The following is a 17,966-nucleotide window of genomic DNA, read 5'->3' as shown; positions in this document are numbered from 1 at the left end:
TTTAATATATAATAATTTATATTAAAATTTATTATTAAATTAAATATATATAAAAAAATTTAAAAAATTTAATTTAAAATTAAATTATATAAATTATTTAATAAAATTAAATAATTTATTTAAATAATTAAAAAAGTATTAATTTTATATATAAAATTATTTTAAATAAATTTTATAATAATTATATAAATTATATTTATATTAAATTATATTTAATTTAAATATTTTTTATTAATTTTTTTTAAAATAAATTTTATTATTTATATTAAATAAAAAACATTATAAAAAATAAAAAAATAATTAATAAAAAAGTAATAAACATTAATAAATATATATATAAATAAATTTTTAAATTTATTAATTATTTATATAACATTTATTATTTTATTTTTTTATAATAAATTTTATTTTAAAAATTTATATAATATTTAATATTTTTTTAAAAAATATAAAATATATTAAATTATAATTATTAATTATAAAAATAAAAATAAAAATAAAAATAAAAATAAAAATAAAAATAAAAATAAAAATGAAAGTAAAAATCCAATAAAATATAATAAAATAAAATAAAGTGAAATTCCGATAAATAAAAATTTATTAAGTTTAAAAATATTTTTTCCGATTTTAAATTTATTATATTTGTCATATGGCAGAATCGAAAGCGGTGAAACTTTCGGAATTTGCTTATTTCAATTTGGGTATCCGGTACATTGAGCAAGTGCCCATATTTGAACCGTGCCACCAATGAACAGGTGCTGCGTTAACGGTAGCCACCTTAGGTAATATATCACCCTTATCACCCTTATCGCCCTTCGTACTTGACAACAACACGTTTAATGTTATCAGCTCACGATTAAGAGGTATTATATACATGCATTACGACTATGTATTATTCCCGGTTAATCAGATCTATATGAGTAAATATAGGTACTTTTGTTAGATAAATGCACATAATGGAACCCTAGTGGATTCTTCAATGTAACGCTTCATCGGATAATAGTGTACAGTAGCACCAAGTCGTAGTGACCGACTATAGGTAAAATATAAATATCCGTCTGTTGTACCAACGAAACTGACGCCATCGGAATAGTTAAGTTCCAAGGATATAATTGTGGGGATTAACTCCCTTATGTACTTTCGTCAAGCAAGCTGAGAACAACTCCAACTTTCTTTCATATACATTTCCAGGCAATTTTACAATAAGCTTATAACTATGGCTTCCCAAAGCAGCAATCTCCCAACAGCTGCAGAAGAAGGGTTCAAAGACGCTGCCTCATATGATGCATACCGTCCCTCCTACCCTCCAGAGGCCGTCGATGCATTCCTTACGAAGCTAAATATTGCACAGCAATTCGGTTCCAAGATCGTGGAGATAGCCTCTGGTACTGGCAAGTTCACTGAGCTCTTAGCTCAGCGACCCGAGTCGTTTACCGTTAAAGCGATAGAGCCTCATCATGGCATGAGAGAAAAGCTTGTCCAAAAGGACTTAGCTGGTGTAGAGGTGATCGATGGCAAGGCTGATAAGATGCCGATCGAGAACGAGTGGGGTGAGGCTTGCATCACGGCCCAAGTAAGTCTATATTTTTTTAACTGGTGTGTAGTTTGGCTTGAAGCTAATATTAGCCCCGCAGTCGTTTCACTGGTGAGATATTTTAGGTACTTGATTTACCATTCGTTAATATTTACTCATGAGGATTGTATGTGAAGGTTTGCTACTCAAGAAGCTCTAAAAGAGATTCAACGTGTGTTGAAACCGGGTGCTGTGTTCGGTGTCATATGGAACATTGAGGACTGTAAGCTTGTTCTCGAAATTGTAAAATCTTTAAGAATGTTGAGTAGAAAATTATAACAAACGACTACCTAGACAATAAGCCCAAGATCTGGCAGGCAACTACAACATGGGAACAGAGGATAAATGACTTTATCTGGTCACTAGATGATGGACTTCCTCGATTCAGACATCAGGTTGGTAGCCCTTATCCAGCAATAACCTCTAAACGTCACTAATATTTTATATCAAGAAATGGAAAGAAGTATTCGATCAGCAACTGCCAGGCAGTCCGCTTCAGGTGATTAAAGATACATTCACAGACCAGTTACCTAGATTCAGTCTCCCTCTTGGGGAGGATTCTATCAAATGGACGGTTTGGCTTAGCGAGGAAGCGCTTGCCTCACGGCTAAACACCTTAAGCCAGATTGCCGTGCTTAAAGGAGATAGACGAGAAGCCTGGACCAAGTTCTTCAAAGAGACAACCCAAGGTGATGATGTTGAGAGAAATGAGAAGGGTGAAATTGCGGTGCATGGTGTCACATTCTTCGCTTGGACCGATAGACTATAGGAGTCATTTATATGTCACAAACAGGTAGAAAGCAAGGGTACTACTTTAGCCCATGGTTTTAAATGGCTATTCATAGCTATTATGCTACTAGAAGCTCATCTATAGCTATCTGAATTAGACGGTGTTCGGTTTGAACATAAGCTATTTCCTGTAGAGTTTCGTAACTCATCTTAAGGCAGGATGTTCAAAATATATAGCATTCCCCGTGTGGAGCAGTGCCTAATATATCGTTGAACACCCAGTATAACGATGTGAAGGGCCTTTTAAATAAAATTCCGACCAGAAGGAACTAAATATTGAGATCATGAGTCGGCTGAAATATACATAACTTGAGATAGTGATTAGTATACGTGAAGATTTTAGTTTGGGGCTTGATTTAATTACCATTATTGCCTCTGACAAATGCATCTCCATATGTCCTTCGCTTTACGCCGTTCACGTACTCCTCAGTCTTTTCCAGCGCAATATTCATGTATCCGTCAACAGATTGCAGCTCGCCTACAACGGACATATAAGTATTGTTACTAAAAAAAATACTATCATCTGAGATACTCAACTCACCTTTATATACAACTCCAGAATTTAGTTTGACAGTGACTGGATTGCCGATGATGTCTGATAGAAATCCAGACGGGTCCTTACCCTCACCTTGGGTGTTCGTACCGTTCTCCATAGTGACTGTAGGGAGAAGTAATTTGAGATTGAATAGGAGGATGTATGCTAAACGAATTTAGTATTTGCAAGATGACGCCTAAGTAGACGTTATGTAAGGCACGTAAGGTTACGCACTTACCTAAGGTATACCTAAGGTAAGGTACTACAGGGCTGCTATGTTTGATTTTAGCTTGCCTGCTTGCCAAAAATCCGGTTCCGCTTTGATAGGAACTGGGCAGGCTCAAGCGGGGTAGATACCTATAGTACCTAAATAGGTACATAATACCTACAACATAACGGGTGGGGACACTTTCGATTCACGCGTAAAGAATCACCCTGGAAACCGTATCTCGCGTTGTACCACTCCAAATTTCGATTTTTATCTGTGAATTTCATTGATCCTCACGGGTTCAACCCTCGACCAGTCTTTAACTTATCAACTTTCTGAAATGCGTTCAAAGATACCTTGGTGTCGCAGACACAATCTTAATTTGTTTTTGTAGTCCATCCTAATAAAACCTTTATTTAGGCTACGAGCAGTCTTTGTCTTTCCCTACCCATAATGGCGGATCTGCAGCAATCTTCTCCGGCTAAGCGGAAACTTCCCTTCAAGCGCACGGTTAGGCGCAAATCAACTGAAGCGGCAGATGATGGCCTCTCCCTCTTCAGCCGTTCCGGCGAATTCTTCGAAGAACAGCAGAGACTTGCTAAAGAAAAAGTAGAACAGGAGAAGGCTGCGAGGGCAGCTAAAGAGCAACGAGAGCGAGAGGAAAGATTAATTCGTGAGCGTCAGGCAAAACAGGATACATTAAATAAAAATCCCACTTACGATCCGGCATCTCCGCAGAAACGCCGTCGTATCTCGCTTCCGGACGAAGAGGAAGGTAAAGATAGCGATGACGATGATATATTCAGCTACAAACCCACTAAGAAGCGAAAGTCTCCTTCTGTGCCTTTTACACCCGATTCTAAACGAGAGAGTCCATATGTGACCAGTACGAAGGGGTCCGAAGGATCGAGAAGACATGGCACACGTTCCCAATCGGTGAATGTTGGTGCGCCCGTGATCTCTTTAGATAATGACGATGATGATCTCACCTTTATGCCATCTCCTACAAGGCGTCCTCTTCTTCAACGCCCCCATAAGGAAACTGATCAGGACGTAGTTACACTGGACGATGAGAGCGACCCTCAAGCCGAAGTGGCTGAAGAGCAAAAGGAAGATGAAGAAGAGGACCCTTCCGAGTATTATGTTAGGATTGCAATGGAAAGGGCGCAAAAAGCCAAGGAAGAGCGGGAAGCAAGAGAAAAGGGCGGTTCGATAGGGAATGAAGATGATCCGGTCGTGCAGATCCTTATTCATCCCCACCTAGCCGGCGTTCAAACGTTAATGTTTAGGCGTAAATTATCGCAGAAGTTGACAGTGGTTTACCAGACATGGATCGAGCAACAAGTAGCTAAACGTAGCCTGATACCACGTTCTGTATTGGATACCATGTTTTTCACCTGGAGGGGAAACAAGGTGTATCCACACACAACCCTACAAACATTGGGCATCAAACCGGAGCGCGATGGTACGCTGTATCCGAGCTGGAAGGAGGACCAAGAAGGATATCACGGGCGAGACAAGGTGTTCTTCGAAGCATGGACACAAGAGCTCTATGACGAATACTTGGAAGAAAAGGAGAAGCAGCGACTGCGTGACCTAGGGGAATTGATAGATGAGGAGCCTGAAGAAAAACAGGAACCAGAGCAATCGCAAACTTCCCAGGGAGACCAGAAGATCCGCGTGTTCTTCAAGGCAAAAGATCAACAGCCTACGAAAGCGACAGTACGCTCTAGCACTACAGCTGCTCAGCTGATCAAGCTGTATCGACGACTCGCGAACATCATGGGGAATAAGACTATCGAGCTTCATTGGGATGGCGAGGTCTTAGATTCGGACACCACAGTGGAAGAGGCAGATATCGGAGATATGGATTCCCTCGAAGTCCATATTAAGTGAGATGACAAGTTGATCAAGAGGCAATTATCATGCTTCCAAATGAGGTATCAAGTCTTAGTATTTGTAATATGACGAAGGTAGGGGGGCGGGGCATGCCTGATAATTAACAGACGCCCATCACGAAATATAACATAGGTACGGCTCATGATACCCACGATATTCTTAGAGGCTTAGTGGCTCTACTAAGAGACACTTTTCTTATGTCCCATAATCTACGAAGTACAAATAAAACCTGCTTTCATTCCAGACCAAAACGCCGTCCCATGAGATGCAAAATCGACCCGAAATTAGAACCTCTCCTTCATCCTCGCAGATACGGTGCGTAGATTGTTGTAAACCTTGCCGGGAGGCTTACCCAATATTAGACTCACTATAGATTCACGGGCTATGTGGATATTCTTAAATCCTACATTCCAATGCGTTAGCAAGGTTCAACCAGCTACTTAAAAATGTAGGATGTAGAGTAACGGTTGAAGGCCCTCTTTTTATTTCTTTTTTTTTGTATTAAAAAAAAAAGAAAAAAAAAGAAAATCTTACCTCCTAGAATGTGGATCTTGGAATCGGCCAGCACGACTCTCGTACGAGACGCATTCTCAATAGCGAACTTAGTCTTGCCGTCCTTACCCGCGATACGCCCGATGGCGCGAGCTAGATGGTCGCCGTTAAGGGTCTTGACGTCCTTGACCTCGAAGGTTTCGATGTAGAGGTCGTCGAGGCGAAGAAGGGCAATAGCATCGTCGACATCGAAGCCCAGCGCAAAGGCGCGCACAAAGTCCTCTCCTTTCTGTAGCGCACCTGCGTCTGTCGTGTGGCGCGAAGTACGCAGCTCGACTCGCTTGTGCTTGACGTTCATGCGCACCTGCAGCTTGAGGTGTTCGACGAGCGGCGGGTATATCTTAGGCCAGGCGCTCTTGAGAGGCGTGAATCGGTGCGGCGGGATGCCGACTTTGCGCGTTTGGATGTGTGTTGCGGGGTCCTGGGTGGTAATGTTAGATGAATGATAGGTCTGTCGGAGATAGAGAGGGTGACGGGGGGGACGAAACATACTGTGTTTTGTACAGGCGCAAAGTGCGGTTTGTCCTCCTCATCGATCTCCATACCATCTTCTCCTGTTGTCCGTACTGGTTGGAGGATTGCGTTGGCGTCTTCAGGCAGTTCGTTCATGCCTTCTAATGTGAAGTCCTCATCTTGGTCTGGTTCGGGAAGAGGGAGGTTGGATGGGGAGGTATCGTCTACCTGCTTGAGCAGGGCTGTCGGGGCAGGCATTTTGATAAGTGCCTTAGATATTTCGTAGATGGTTTATGGTTGGGCGCAAGATTGAGGCTCGTAGGTTGCTTATAGATCCGATTGTGAGGTTTGTATCTCAGTTCTCTTTTAGGACTTTTAGTGATGGTTTTCTGGTGTTGCACTGGAAAAAAACCATGGACCATATTTGGTGGGCTATTTTCTTTATCGATAAGACAAACTTTATCGTATACCTTGCATTAGGTATCAAGGTACCTAAGAGGCTAGCTAGTATAAGCTTAGATGGGGGGTTAGTGGAACAAATGAACATGACAGTGGCGTTTTCGGGATGGAATGAGCGGCTACGGCTATCTTAGCGTATGATGCAGTCGCAGGTAACGCTATCAGTTATACCCGTTAGCCCGTTATGTCCGGTTATAGTGTACTGATGTACTAATGACGACTTTTTTTTTTTCAAGCTTGAAGCCAAGCAAATTCTTGGATTGGATTGGAATTCATGCCTTTTCATATCCTATGCCTTCGTGCTTTGCGTCCTACCCCTCGAGCTGTTTGCCGTTAAGAACAAAAGCAGAAGGGTGACCTTGGCCTGAATTGTCTTTTTTTTATTCATTAGACTCATAGATCGCAGTTCTGTTGCGTTGATAGGTACTTGTCACTTATGGTTGATATCTTGTTCTGATTTCAAATTTCAGAATGATGCCCTCATCATGAACCTTTACAATGTCCTTAACAGCTAGGTCTTCAATCCTAGGCCAAGGGTGTCAGTCCTGGAGATCACTTTACGAATTAGTCGACATATACAGTTCGAAAGTGTCGCCCAGGCAGAACCCAATCAACCGTCTTGGGCCGCGTCAAAGTACCTCGTTTTCCTCCATAGCGACCCCGCGGTTATCAAAACCTCCGTGGTCTTTTCCGCGAGTTCCAAAGTCTTACGGCAATAATAATGTTCGTCGCAGCTTTACCTCTAGTGGGCTACTTCTGATCGGGCTCTCATCACCATGTTCGACAAGTTCTGCCGTTACTGTAAAATGTTCGGTAGCTGCGGACTCTGTTATCCTCGGAAGCGCGGGACCAACGGCGAACATTGGCAGATTAGCAAGACAGGCATGGGTTAGAGACATACACACCACTACTCGGAGAAGAGTGGTAAGGGTCCATCGAAGAACGAAAACATCCAAGTCCAACACCGACAATGGGAGTTCGGCGATCTCTCAGCAGAAGAATGGACCTTCGTCGCAATCCGCTTCGAATGCGAAGCCTAACATAAAGCCTGACGTAGGTCCACCCGAAGCGGAGTCTACCTCTGCGTCAGTGTCCAAGTATTTTCATCTACCTGCGATGCCACACCTACCACATCGACCCACGAAAGAGGAGTTCTTAGCTGCCGCCAATGGCTTTTGGGAACGGTTAAAGGTTCGTTTTAAGTGGTTCTCTATCAGAAGCATGAGACCGTGGAATATAGATGAGTGGGGCGCTTTTGTGTCCTGGTTTCTGTTTGGTCATCTAGTCTGGATTCTAGTCGGCACAACAACTTTCTTCTCTCTAGGTATACTCTTTATTAACACTGTTTTTGCGCAAGGTAAGAACATGATCCTCTCACAGATGATGCGACCCAACTAATGCATTCTAGAAACTTTGGCAAAATGGGTTGGCGATTATTTGACCGAATCTGCTGGTGTAACTGTGGTTTTCGAGTCTGCCATCGTTCCTAGGTGGAAGGACGGTGTCATCTCCTTCCGGAATGTATTCGTCTCCCGAAGGCCAGGCCAAGTCAAGTCTTCAGTCAGCAAGGGATCATCGTCCAACGCTGCTGCAGTTGCCGCCGCTGAAAGAGGAACCGATAAGGAGACCCCCGCTCCTGTTGAAGTAGACGATGGCAACTATACACAATTTGACCTTACGTTAAACGCGGTTAATGTTACGCTATCGTTCGTCAAGTGGTGGAATGGTAGAGGCCTACTTAAAGATGTTGAGATCAAAGGTGTTCGGGGAGTTGTGGATAGGACCTCAGTGAGGTGGTCCGGCGAGCCTACTGATCCCTTATCATACCGTCATGAGCACAATCCCGGCGATTTTGAAATCGACTCCTTCAAACTAGAGGACTTACTCCTCACTATTCACCAACCGGGAGGGTTTCGACCTTTCCCTGTGAGTATCTACTCCTGCGAACTTCCTCAGTTGAGGAAACAGTTCTTATTTTACGACTTTTTAGCCGCCACCCATATGTCTGGATCATACGATGGCTCACTCTTCACGATACATCCTCGCCAGATTCACGGCGTTCCTGCTGGCCGCGAGCACATATCATCCGATCCATTAGGGGAGCCAGACGTCTGGAAAAAGTATAGCCGTATACGAATAGACGGACTGAAGATTGATCATCTCAACCGGGGAGTCGAAGGTCCTTTTGGATGGATTTACGAAGGCAATGTTGATATTGTCGCCGACATAAGATTCCCAGCCGATGACGATGACGGCATCACAAAGGTGATGTCTGAATTTTACGACCGGCTCGAGGAAGCAGTTACGTCAAACCGCTATATCCGTATTCTTGATCTTGACAAGCCCCGTCGACAGGAAGAGGTTATATTTAACGCCCCAAGCCACTTAGAATCCAACGAGGAAGCAAACGAGGTTAACGGTACTACTACACCTATCAGCCCCCCATCTAACAATAACCCGACCCAAACACAATCTGCCCTACTAACCTCCTCGGCATCCGACGAAGAGCCCCCGCGATACCTTGTCATGGATCTACGTATCCACTTAAACGACGTGAAGGCTACCGTCCCCGTCTTCACGTCTAACCTATCGTACGTAAACCAAGCGCTAGTGCGGCCCATCGTGGCATACATCAACGCGAAGCGCACATATATCCCTATTAGCTGCCGTATTGTCAAGCGGGTGTCTGACTTTGACGGTTCCTGGACTATCTACGACTGCGGACTTATGGATGATGCTTCCGCCGAGATGTATACCGCCTTCGCCCGCGACGTTGAGGACCAGCAGAGCCGCGTCCGCCGCCTCAAGAAGGTCGGCTTCTGGACCCTAAGTCTCGCTGTCCACGCCCTCTTCATGGGCATGGCTGGAAACGTCATATAAATAAGACGCCGGGATAGCTCCTTTTCTTTTTTCCTTTACCCCTATGTACATAAAGCGGCTATGAAATGGATTATGTGATAAACGGGAATATGTATGTATGGGAAAATGGGGGAAAATGAGGGTTCGCGTATGACTTATATTCGGAGGGTTAGGGCATATCATTTATCTACGGAGGTATGGAGTTATCATGGCGTCTGGAGTATTTACGGCTTTATTCGTGGATCACACTCTTGTTTGGATCGTCCTTGAGAGTCGGAAATACCCCACTTAAGCAGTAGAAGTCAATATAAAAAGTAACATCTACGTGTAAAGGGCCTTGCTATTAAATTAAAAGGACAAGGTTATAACGAAGTAGAATATTCACGTATGAGCTAAGAAGAAGATATCGTATTGGCGCAAATTTCCGCAAATTTGAATTAACCATTGGTACGTAAGCCTCATTTATCTGCATTCTCGTCTTGAGGCCATACAACACTCCAAGCCAGCCGGCCAACCGATCAACCAACTAAACCACCAGCCTCGTCACCAGAGCCCACAGCATAGCTCGGCTCGACTCGGTCTATTGGCTCAACGCAAATGCAGGTTAGAGTCCCCCATAGCCAAGTCAGTATAACCCTAACTTGGCCAGGCCCAATGTGGCTGCGGATTGATCATCGCATGTCCACCAGTTTCCGTAGGCTAGTTTGTACATCGTCACCAATCATCACCATGGCTTATCTCGAATTAAACCTCGGCTCGGGACGCTCGAGGGGTAGGGGGAAGTGGAGGGTAAAGTAGGGGGAGAGGGCAACTGGTATTTGGCAACATATATTAGAAATTCAAAATGCCCACTGTTGCATGCAGGGGATATAGCTCCAAATTTCCACCACGGCAGGCCTATAGAAGAGGGCAGCCCGTGCGAAGGTATGTAAAGGTACCGTGACAAAGGGCACGATATTTGATCTCCTTCGCGTTCTTCACATAAAGTCGTCACTAAGTAGACTGTTAGTTACAAGGAATACGTATGAAACATCATGACAACTCACTCTCCGAAGTCCTCTTCGTAGGTACCGACATCTGTAGTGTTGGCCCTGCTAGTCACCAACGTGGTCTTGGTTTTCTGTGCCTTTGTCTTCTTGCCGCCCTTCTCAGCTGCCTTCTCTTCCTTCATCTTTTCATTGCTAAGAGTAGTGAGGGTGCTGGCAACCTTCTTGATCTGATCGCTAGGTAGGTCCTTGGCAAGTTGCTTAGCGAATTCCTGGAGGAACAAGCCGTAGTGTGCCTTCTTGTGATTCCCTGCTAAGATCGGGACTATCGTGTTGCGCAGGGTCTCGAATTGTGTCTTAGTCTGGGGGTTGAAAAGAGATAGAGTACTGAGATCGACGGTCTTGGTAGGGTCTTGGGGATCAATAGGTACAGCAGAGCCAACAGTAGTAGCCTTGCGCCCGTTGCTAAGACTGATACCAGCATCGCCAAAAAGATCCTCGGCGTGCTTCAGATCAGATTCCTTCTCAGTGCGGCGTATTCGTTCGCGTCGCTCGGCTTCGTCCTCGTCTTCGGATTCTTCGGAGCCTTCAGCTAGGCGGCGGGCACGCTCAGCCTTGTGCTCAGCGATACGTTGGGCCTTAGACTTCTTGTTAGCGGCGGCTTCGGCATCAGCCTTAGCCTTGGCCTCAGCTGCCTTCTTAGCCTTCTCGCGCTCGGCCTCTGAATCTTCAGCAGCATCCCACGATTCAAGGACCTGGAAGTGGTAAATTAGTATGATAGGATCAACCAAGAAAATAAATTAGTAATCCCGACTTACATCACTGTCTTCGCCTTCTTCATCATCGAACTTGCTACGACGGATACCGCCTACAACGGGGGAGGTTGGAGGAGTACTGGAATCATCGTCCTCATCATCTATATGCAAAAAGTGGTCAGTCAAGATCAACCTGGTTGGTTTAGAATGGCGGTTGCAGGTGCGCATGTGTCGCATCAATAGATGTTGAGGCAGTCCAATGGACGATGAAGAATAGACACAGTAAAGGTCCACCGTGTCCTATCAAGCATCGCTTCTCCATAGATCCAGAAGATTATAATGCGCCTCATCGCAGATGCCATGCGGTGATATAACTTGCTGATATAGCAATTTTGGAGAGGAACCCTTTTTCCATGTAAATATAATATAAGGAGATATTAACTTACCCCACTGCTTCTTAGGAGGCATCGTGAATGGATTAACGTTAATCTACTTTTAAGAAGATCTAAGAAGTTTAGAGGTAAAAAGAAAGCGTCAGTTGGCGATTGTAATAAATATTATCAAGGAAGAAGATATGAGCGAAAGAAAGGATAGGTGAGGAGTAGAAAAGTTGACTTGATGGGGGATCGGTTGGTGGAGATTGGGCATAAAATAAAAAAGCGAGGTATTTCTAGCTTTGCCTAAAATTTTGTGCGGCGCTGTGCGTTATGGGACTACTGAAAGTCACTGAAAGCTTATAAGTCACAGGCTGTTCGTGCCTGACACCACTATCTGACTCAAGTCACTAGGTCGAGTCTACAGGGCACTTACTAAATTTAATTACCTAAACTATTGAAGTATTACATTAACTTTAATAAGCGCATTGATATCAGAGGTATACCTATTATGAACTTTATGAACAATATTGAAATTTCTGTCTTTGGTATTCTGTACTACATATGTAGGTACATACAAATGTACGGACGCGGGGTGTGCGGGGCATTGAGTTCTTTCAACTTCCAAATCTTTATTTATTTTCAGACCCATGTATATACGTAACGGCATCATTGCTAAGGAACTCTGATCTATGCTGTATGACGTTAGCGTCTAGATTTAATATCTGAAAATAGATCATCCCGTACCTTATTTACATGCCTCACATTAAGATTTTAAACATCAATCTACATGCATGTAATCAGCCACATTTTACAATTAAAGATAGAAAATATTTACGTTGACAATCTATCTTTGTTATTTATATTACCAATATATAGGCATATATGCTTTCCACTTAGCTTCTTTTCTTAATAGTGCTCAGCTACGGGTCTATAGATAATAAATCTCATAATGCAAATCCCTAGAAGCCCAACATGGGCATCCCGCACATTCTATCTTAAAATATTATAACATAACAAACAAGTATAGACTGAGAATAGACCAGAAAAAAATATCTACAAGTCTAACACACAATACCTAAGATTAGTAGTTACACTCGCACAACGCACAACTGGGACCTGCCAGTCCTTGTCAGAGGAATATGTGCGAGACGCCATTCAATTATGACTCAAGCCTTTCAGTTTGGAAGCAACTCTCAAACCACTAAACTAAATACAATTGAATTCATTGGCACAGACTTTGTAGACCAGCACGTGCAAGTAGAAGTTGGTTGTTCGTTTCTGCTGATATACTTAGGGCAGTTGCGAAGTGCATAGCATACTTCATGAAAGACCTCGCTATGTTGATACCTATAAGTCGACATTGAAGTATCCAATGTAAGCGATCTGCAACAACCCAAAATAATTGGATCTTAATTGCATAGAATGCGTTGTATGCCATACTAAATTAAAGACCCAAAGTAATTCTAAGGGGTATACGTAGGTACCACTTAGAAATGACAAATCGCGTTGGAAATTTACAACCTCATTTTTGTGTGTCGCGTACAGGAAAGGAGGAAAGGAGGAAAAGAGGAAACATGTACCACAATTCGAATGTTCGTATTTTTAGTGAGTCTGAGTCACCTAAAATTTGAAGGCCATGCGCTAGACCTCTAAAAGCATCCCGATAATTAAGAAAGAATCCGCCCAGTTGGCATAGTTATTCTAAGTTCCCTCTAACAAGCAACATACTTCTCAAGTTTCTTCTTTCAAAAATTTATCAGTGTAAATTTTTTAAAGCATCTCTATCCTCTAGGCCATAAATTATGGATCTCAGTGACTATAATCTCCGCGGATTTGTTTCTTTCTTTAGCCTATCCAATAAATGCTAAAACAATTCTTAACGATATAATAATTGGGGTAGTTACATGCAGCGCGCCGAAGAAATAGAGGAGCCCTGAATGTCGCCGACAGCCGCTAAGATGAAAGCCGTCTCCCGTCCGAAAATGTACCGGAACGCCCCATTTCTCATATCGCTAAACCCCTATAATTCCCGACTTACAAGACCACCTGACTGTATTAACCAGACCCCCAGCGATTAAAATACTTCGTACTACGGATCCGTACTCAGTAGCTCATCTTTGCCAAGCATGAGGCTGTATGGGTATGAGTAAGAACTACTACCTCAATTTGAACACGCTAACAAAGGAAACAGAAAAAAATGTATCCGCCTCTTCGGCGTCTGTACTCGGTGTCTGATCTTTGCTCCTGTTCCCTAGCCAGGTAAACATGCCGGATAGTCTTCGTAGCGTACCTGAATACTATTATTTCTTACTGTAGCCCCATTGTAGTTTTTTGACACAAGAGGCAGTTTGAGGTATTTGTCCAAGCGTCTGACAGTTGATCTTAGTTGTCAGCATGTAAGTCAGAAAGGTATAAGTATTTCTGCTTCCTGAGGCACTCTCTTATTCCCTCCTTTGTTGCCACCGAGCCAGGTTGATCACACCCAGTTATATACAAGTCTGTTTACTTGAACAGTCCTATCGTATTTTACCAATCCAAAAACTTCCATTGGTTATAGTAGTCCCATCCCGTATCTATTCACCAATGCTGTCCGTTAAGGTCCACACCAATCTTTGCAATCCAAAGCAAGCCGCTCGGTTATCTAGAGCTGTGGCACCCTTACTTCACAATTCTACTCTTGGGTATTCAACAGGAATCCATGTTGGGCTTGTCGCGCCAGTCCAACATAACGGAGGTTCACGAGCCTTTTCCACGACGCCCGTAACGAACTTTAAGGATTTCTTCCCAGCAAAGGAGACGGAAAATATCCGACGTACGCCTGCAGCATGGCCTCATCATGGCTATACTGAAGAGGTTAGTCGTAACATTCTTGTTACTATTCTGAGTCGAACATGGTTCTTTAACCATGATTTTTGGCTTTTATCTATATATTCCCAATTTTTCGAAAAAAGAAATATAGAACCAGCAGCTAACTAGTCAATTTGAATTATAGGAAATGCTCAATGTTGTTCCCGCTCACCGTCCAGCCAAGACCTGGGGAGACTGGGCCGCCTGGAAGTTTATGCGTTCGTGTAGATGGGGAATGGATTTCTTCACGGGCATGAAAAAGAATCAAAAAGTGGACAAAGCGAATCCGACTACTGCCGTAGATACGATCCAACCCCTAACAGAAAGCCAATGGCTGCTACGATTCCTATTTCTCGAGTCCATTGCCGGTGTCCCTGGAATGGTTGCGGGAATGTTGAGGCACCTCCATAGCATCCGACGGCTGAAACGAGACAACGGTTGGATTGAGACACTCCTCGAAGAAAGTTATAACGAACGAATGCATCTCTTAACTTTCATCAAGATGTGCGAACCAGGTGGGCAAAAAATCTAAACAAGTATATTGATCTTATTCATTAACATATTGGCCAGGCTGGTTTATGAAGTTCCTACTGCTCGGTGCTCAAGGGGTTTATTTTAACGGTCTTTTTATAACCTACTTAATATCACCAAAGATCACACATCGATTTGGTAAGCAAGACGATTCATGGTTTTATTCTATGGGAAATTAACCTTTATTTAGTGGGCTACCTAGAAGAAGAAGCCGTACACACGTATACGCTAGCCATCAAGCAAATCGAAGACGGCCACCTTCCAAAATGGTCCGACCCGAATTTCGTCGTACCTGACATCGCTGTGAAGTATTGGCATATGCCAGAGGGGAAGCGGACAATGAAGGATCTTATCTTATATATCCGAGCAGACGAGGCAGGTCATCGAGGCGTGAACCATACCTTGGCAAATTTGAATCAGAATGATGATCCCAACCCCTTCGTCAGCGAGTACAAAGGTAGTCGGAGCCCACCCCGACCTACCTTGAAGGCGGAAGGGTTTGAGCGGGAAGAGGTCCTCTAAATATATTGAAAGGTACCTATGAGGTATCTTAACGACTTATTGCATTTGATATCATCGACTCAGGCATAGAAAAGCGTAGATTCGGTTGTGGTTATATCATTTGGCCTGATAGCATGTAGCATCACATTGGGATGGCGTTGGGTTTTGCTTTTGGGCTGGTTGGGAACCAGTCCTCCAGTCGGGTTCATGGCAATGACTAGACATTATAAATACCCATAGAATGGACTCGGATAGAAGGCATACCATGATTGCATTCTTGCAGGTTCATATCTCAACTCCTTATAGACTAGATTAATCTCTACTTTTCACCTGTTTACTAAACTTGAGGCTTTGCTATGATTTTGATTTCTCGTAAGGCTTGTTATGGCATTAATTTGGCGCTTAAAGAAGCGTAGCTACCACGAGCCTATCTCGCGTTTTATGGATCTTTCTCGGGGTCGCCTCAGGCTTCTCCAAGATAAGTTCTAATGCGAGGTAAGCATTATAGCACCATTGAGCAATGCGACAGCAGAAATTATTGCTCGAGATAGTTTTAGTCTATATGATAGGCTCGCAATAAGTTAACAAACTCGCTCAGCTATCTGATTGGATTTCGTTTGGTTGGTTCGGAAGACCCCGATTATCCCCGTGGAAAGTCTATCTTTAATATAAACGTAGAAGACATTATGTGAACATAATGCGCTTAAGAAGTACTATGGGCGACGCCGGGGATATGTCGTTAATTTAAGTAAGTCTTATCCACCTCTCTATTGAGTATATATCAATGGCACATCCTGAACAATACCACCAAAGCAAGTTGCTAAGTACCTAGGCAGGTACTTAATGTAAGACTATCAAGGTATATCCTCATTTCTTACATCTTGTAATTTAGCCCTATAGATGAATGAGTCTAATCAAAATTTCCTACGTATTTAACGGGGGTAGTATTAGTCGTAATCGTCATTCTTGAGATATAAGTAAAAGGTTTATTTGTTATGGTTCAATACCTAGGTAGGTTATCTAGTTGCCAGTTCTGAATTCAAGTTCAACTATGACTTAATGATCTATAACAATGTACTACTAGTGAACATACTGCAACCTGTGTAAAGGGAATTGGATGTTTATAATATTACCAACCTGTTATATAAGATAGTAACGACTGTTGGTTAAAAGAAGATCACTACTTAGTAATTATGAAGGAATAGATATATAATAACTGGCCTATTAGCCTTGGTGATTATCTTTAATAATATCTAGCTTCTTATATCATAATTTCGTACAAGTAATCAGGATCCTTACACTATATTATTAAAGCAACTGTTTTTCAGATACTCTTTCACGAGTTTTCAAGTGTAAATTGAACCGTTTGTACCTACTAATAGTTAGAAGAATAACCTGTGTGCAGAGACAATATAGTAAGCATCCTCGTAGTATATCCATGATTTGATAGGCGATATAATGTTATAATGAATCACCTATTGTTTAAATTGTTTGACTCTTAGGAGGTAGCTACCTACCTCTCCAGCACCCCTTTAAACATCCTAACAAAAATTTCAAATATGATTAGATCTTAATTTATATCAATAGTGCCATTAAACTATGCAAATGGATATTGTAATACTAATTGCCATTGTACATCATAAATGGTAAGTAGTTCATTGTGAAGGTTCGTATCATTTCCTATTCTATTGGTGCATTGTACGGATAATCCCTGACGATTAAGCCTTTTTGGGGGACGACATATGAATTGCTGACGTTATGCATCGTTTGGGTCTCTGGGATCTTCATATTGTCTATTATCGGTAGTATCTCCTCACTATTTGGGATAGTTGCCAAGAGTACTTCTACGTTAATGCGTAATGACTAGGTAGGTAAATTTATGCGGTATCTAAAAATAAGACGAACGTCTACATAGGTATACAATATCTATGCGAATGTGCGGAATTCGGTGCTTGGCTAGATGTTTCGTATCAACATTAACTATGGCACCAGCAGTTATGTTTCATAGTAAGCAGAGCGATGACGTTTCGTGTAAAATGAGATCTGTATTTGCGGAGAGGTGGATCACCAAATGAATGTACGTCTTCCAGAATGGTTCGGGAACGCGGCATACGAGGACGGCGAAGCATCTTAGTGCCTTGTGGCGTCACAGCCATGATCTTCCACTGGGCGGGAAGAGATGGCTTCTCAATGGTCGACAATATATATTAAGAGGTGTCTATCAAATAGATATGTGATAGGGCTGACAGGTAGTGTAAAAAGGGTAAAATTGCTTTTGGTATGTGTATGTATACAATAATATATATGGCGCACCAAGCCGGCTTCTTAACTTGATTCGAGACAATGCCCTCGAACTTTACGGATTACACCAAGCAGCTCAGGGCTGAATACATACATACATACCTCATAGTAGGCGCTTCTGCCAAGACGGTAAGAGGTCACCATAAAAGGATTCCGTCAGGGGGTGACGTCTCCTGGAATAAAAGCGAATGAAACTGATCGATATCTAGATCGGTACCCAATGTCTTCTTCTGTCAAGACAATTGGAAACAAGAAGATCCCCGTTCACCGCCTCGAAAAAGGGAGGTCCCTTCGAGAAATATGGTTGCCTAATAATTAGATTGGCAACGATGCAGGTCGAT

General features: G+C 42.6%; 7 protein-coding genes across 7 annotated transcripts; 4 read left to right on the top strand and 3 right to left on the bottom strand.

Moving 5' to 3' along the window:
* Positions 1-1,216: 1,216 nt before the first annotated feature.
* GL218_03512 (putative methyltransferase-like C25B8.10) lies at positions 1,217-2,342 on the top strand (the record flags this gene model as incomplete). Its single annotated transcript, XM_033580076.1, has 5 exons — positions 1,217-1,573; positions 1,635-1,645; positions 1,711-1,796; positions 1,868-1,968; positions 2,025-2,342. 5 exons carry the CDS (start codon positions 1,217-1,219, stop codon positions 2,340-2,342), a joined length of 873 nt encoding a protein of 290 aa, XP_033436406.1.
* Positions 2,343-2,644: 302 nt separating this feature from the next.
* On the bottom strand, positions 2,645-3,015 carry GL218_03511 (U6 snRNA-associated Sm-like protein LSm6; the record flags this gene model as incomplete). Its single annotated transcript, XM_033580075.1, has 3 exons — positions 2,645-2,670; positions 2,727-2,840; positions 2,904-3,015. 3 exons carry the CDS (start codon positions 3,013-3,015, stop codon positions 2,645-2,647), a joined length of 252 nt encoding a protein of 83 aa, XP_033436381.1.
* A 543-nt stretch (positions 3,016-3,558) lies between these two features.
* GL218_03510 (uncharacterized protein) lies at positions 3,559-5,001 on the top strand (the record flags this gene model as incomplete). The annotated part of the gene is made up of 1 exon (XM_033580074.1): positions 3,559-5,001. The coding sequence occupies one exon, from the start codon at positions 3,559-3,561 to the stop codon at positions 4,999-5,001; it is 1,443 nt and encodes a 480-aa protein (XP_033436382.1).
* Positions 5,002-5,288: 287 nt separating this feature from the next.
* On the bottom strand, positions 5,289-6,267 carry GL218_03509 (Pre-rRNA-processing protein PNO1; the record flags this gene model as incomplete). Its single annotated transcript, XM_033580073.1, has 3 exons — positions 5,289-5,407; positions 5,539-5,977; positions 6,049-6,267. The coding sequence occupies 3 exons, from the start codon at positions 6,265-6,267 to the stop codon at positions 5,289-5,291; spliced, it is 777 nt and encodes a 258-aa protein (XP_033437178.1).
* A 977-nt stretch (positions 6,268-7,244) lies between these two features.
* GL218_03508 (Mitochondrial distribution and morphology protein 31) lies at positions 7,245-9,348 on the top strand (the record flags this gene model as incomplete). The annotated part of the gene is made up of 3 exons (XM_033580072.1): positions 7,245-7,356; positions 7,526-7,825; positions 7,877-9,348. The coding sequence occupies 3 exons, from the start codon at positions 7,245-7,247 to the stop codon at positions 9,346-9,348; spliced, it is 1,884 nt and encodes a 627-aa protein (XP_033437177.1).
* A 956-nt stretch (positions 9,349-10,304) lies between these two features.
* Positions 10,305-11,536, bottom strand: GL218_03507 (Eukaryotic translation initiation factor 3 subunit J; the record flags this gene model as incomplete). Its single annotated transcript, XM_033580071.1, has 4 exons — positions 10,305-10,320; positions 10,374-11,068; positions 11,132-11,229; positions 11,515-11,536. The coding sequence occupies 4 exons, from the start codon at positions 11,534-11,536 to the stop codon at positions 10,305-10,307; spliced, it is 831 nt and encodes a 276-aa protein (XP_033437187.1).
* A 2,492-nt stretch (positions 11,537-14,028) lies between these two features.
* GL218_03506 (Alternative oxidase, mitochondrial) lies at positions 14,029-15,345 on the top strand (the record flags this gene model as incomplete). Its single annotated transcript, XM_033580070.1, has 4 exons — positions 14,029-14,298; positions 14,438-14,807; positions 14,863-14,961; positions 15,014-15,345. 4 exons carry the CDS (start codon positions 14,029-14,031, stop codon positions 15,343-15,345), a joined length of 1,071 nt encoding a protein of 356 aa, XP_033437186.1.
* Between the last annotated feature and the right edge of the window lie 2,621 nt (positions 15,346-17,966).

Source organism: Daldinia childiae, assembly GCF_008694065.1.
Source record: "Daldinia childiae strain JS-1345 chromosome Unknown Scaffold3, whole genome shotgun sequence".
NCBI classification, from domain to species: Eukaryota; Fungi; Ascomycota; class Sordariomycetes; order Xylariales; family Hypoxylaceae; genus Daldinia; species Daldinia childiae.
This window is presented reverse-complemented; position numbering and strand designations above follow the sequence as displayed.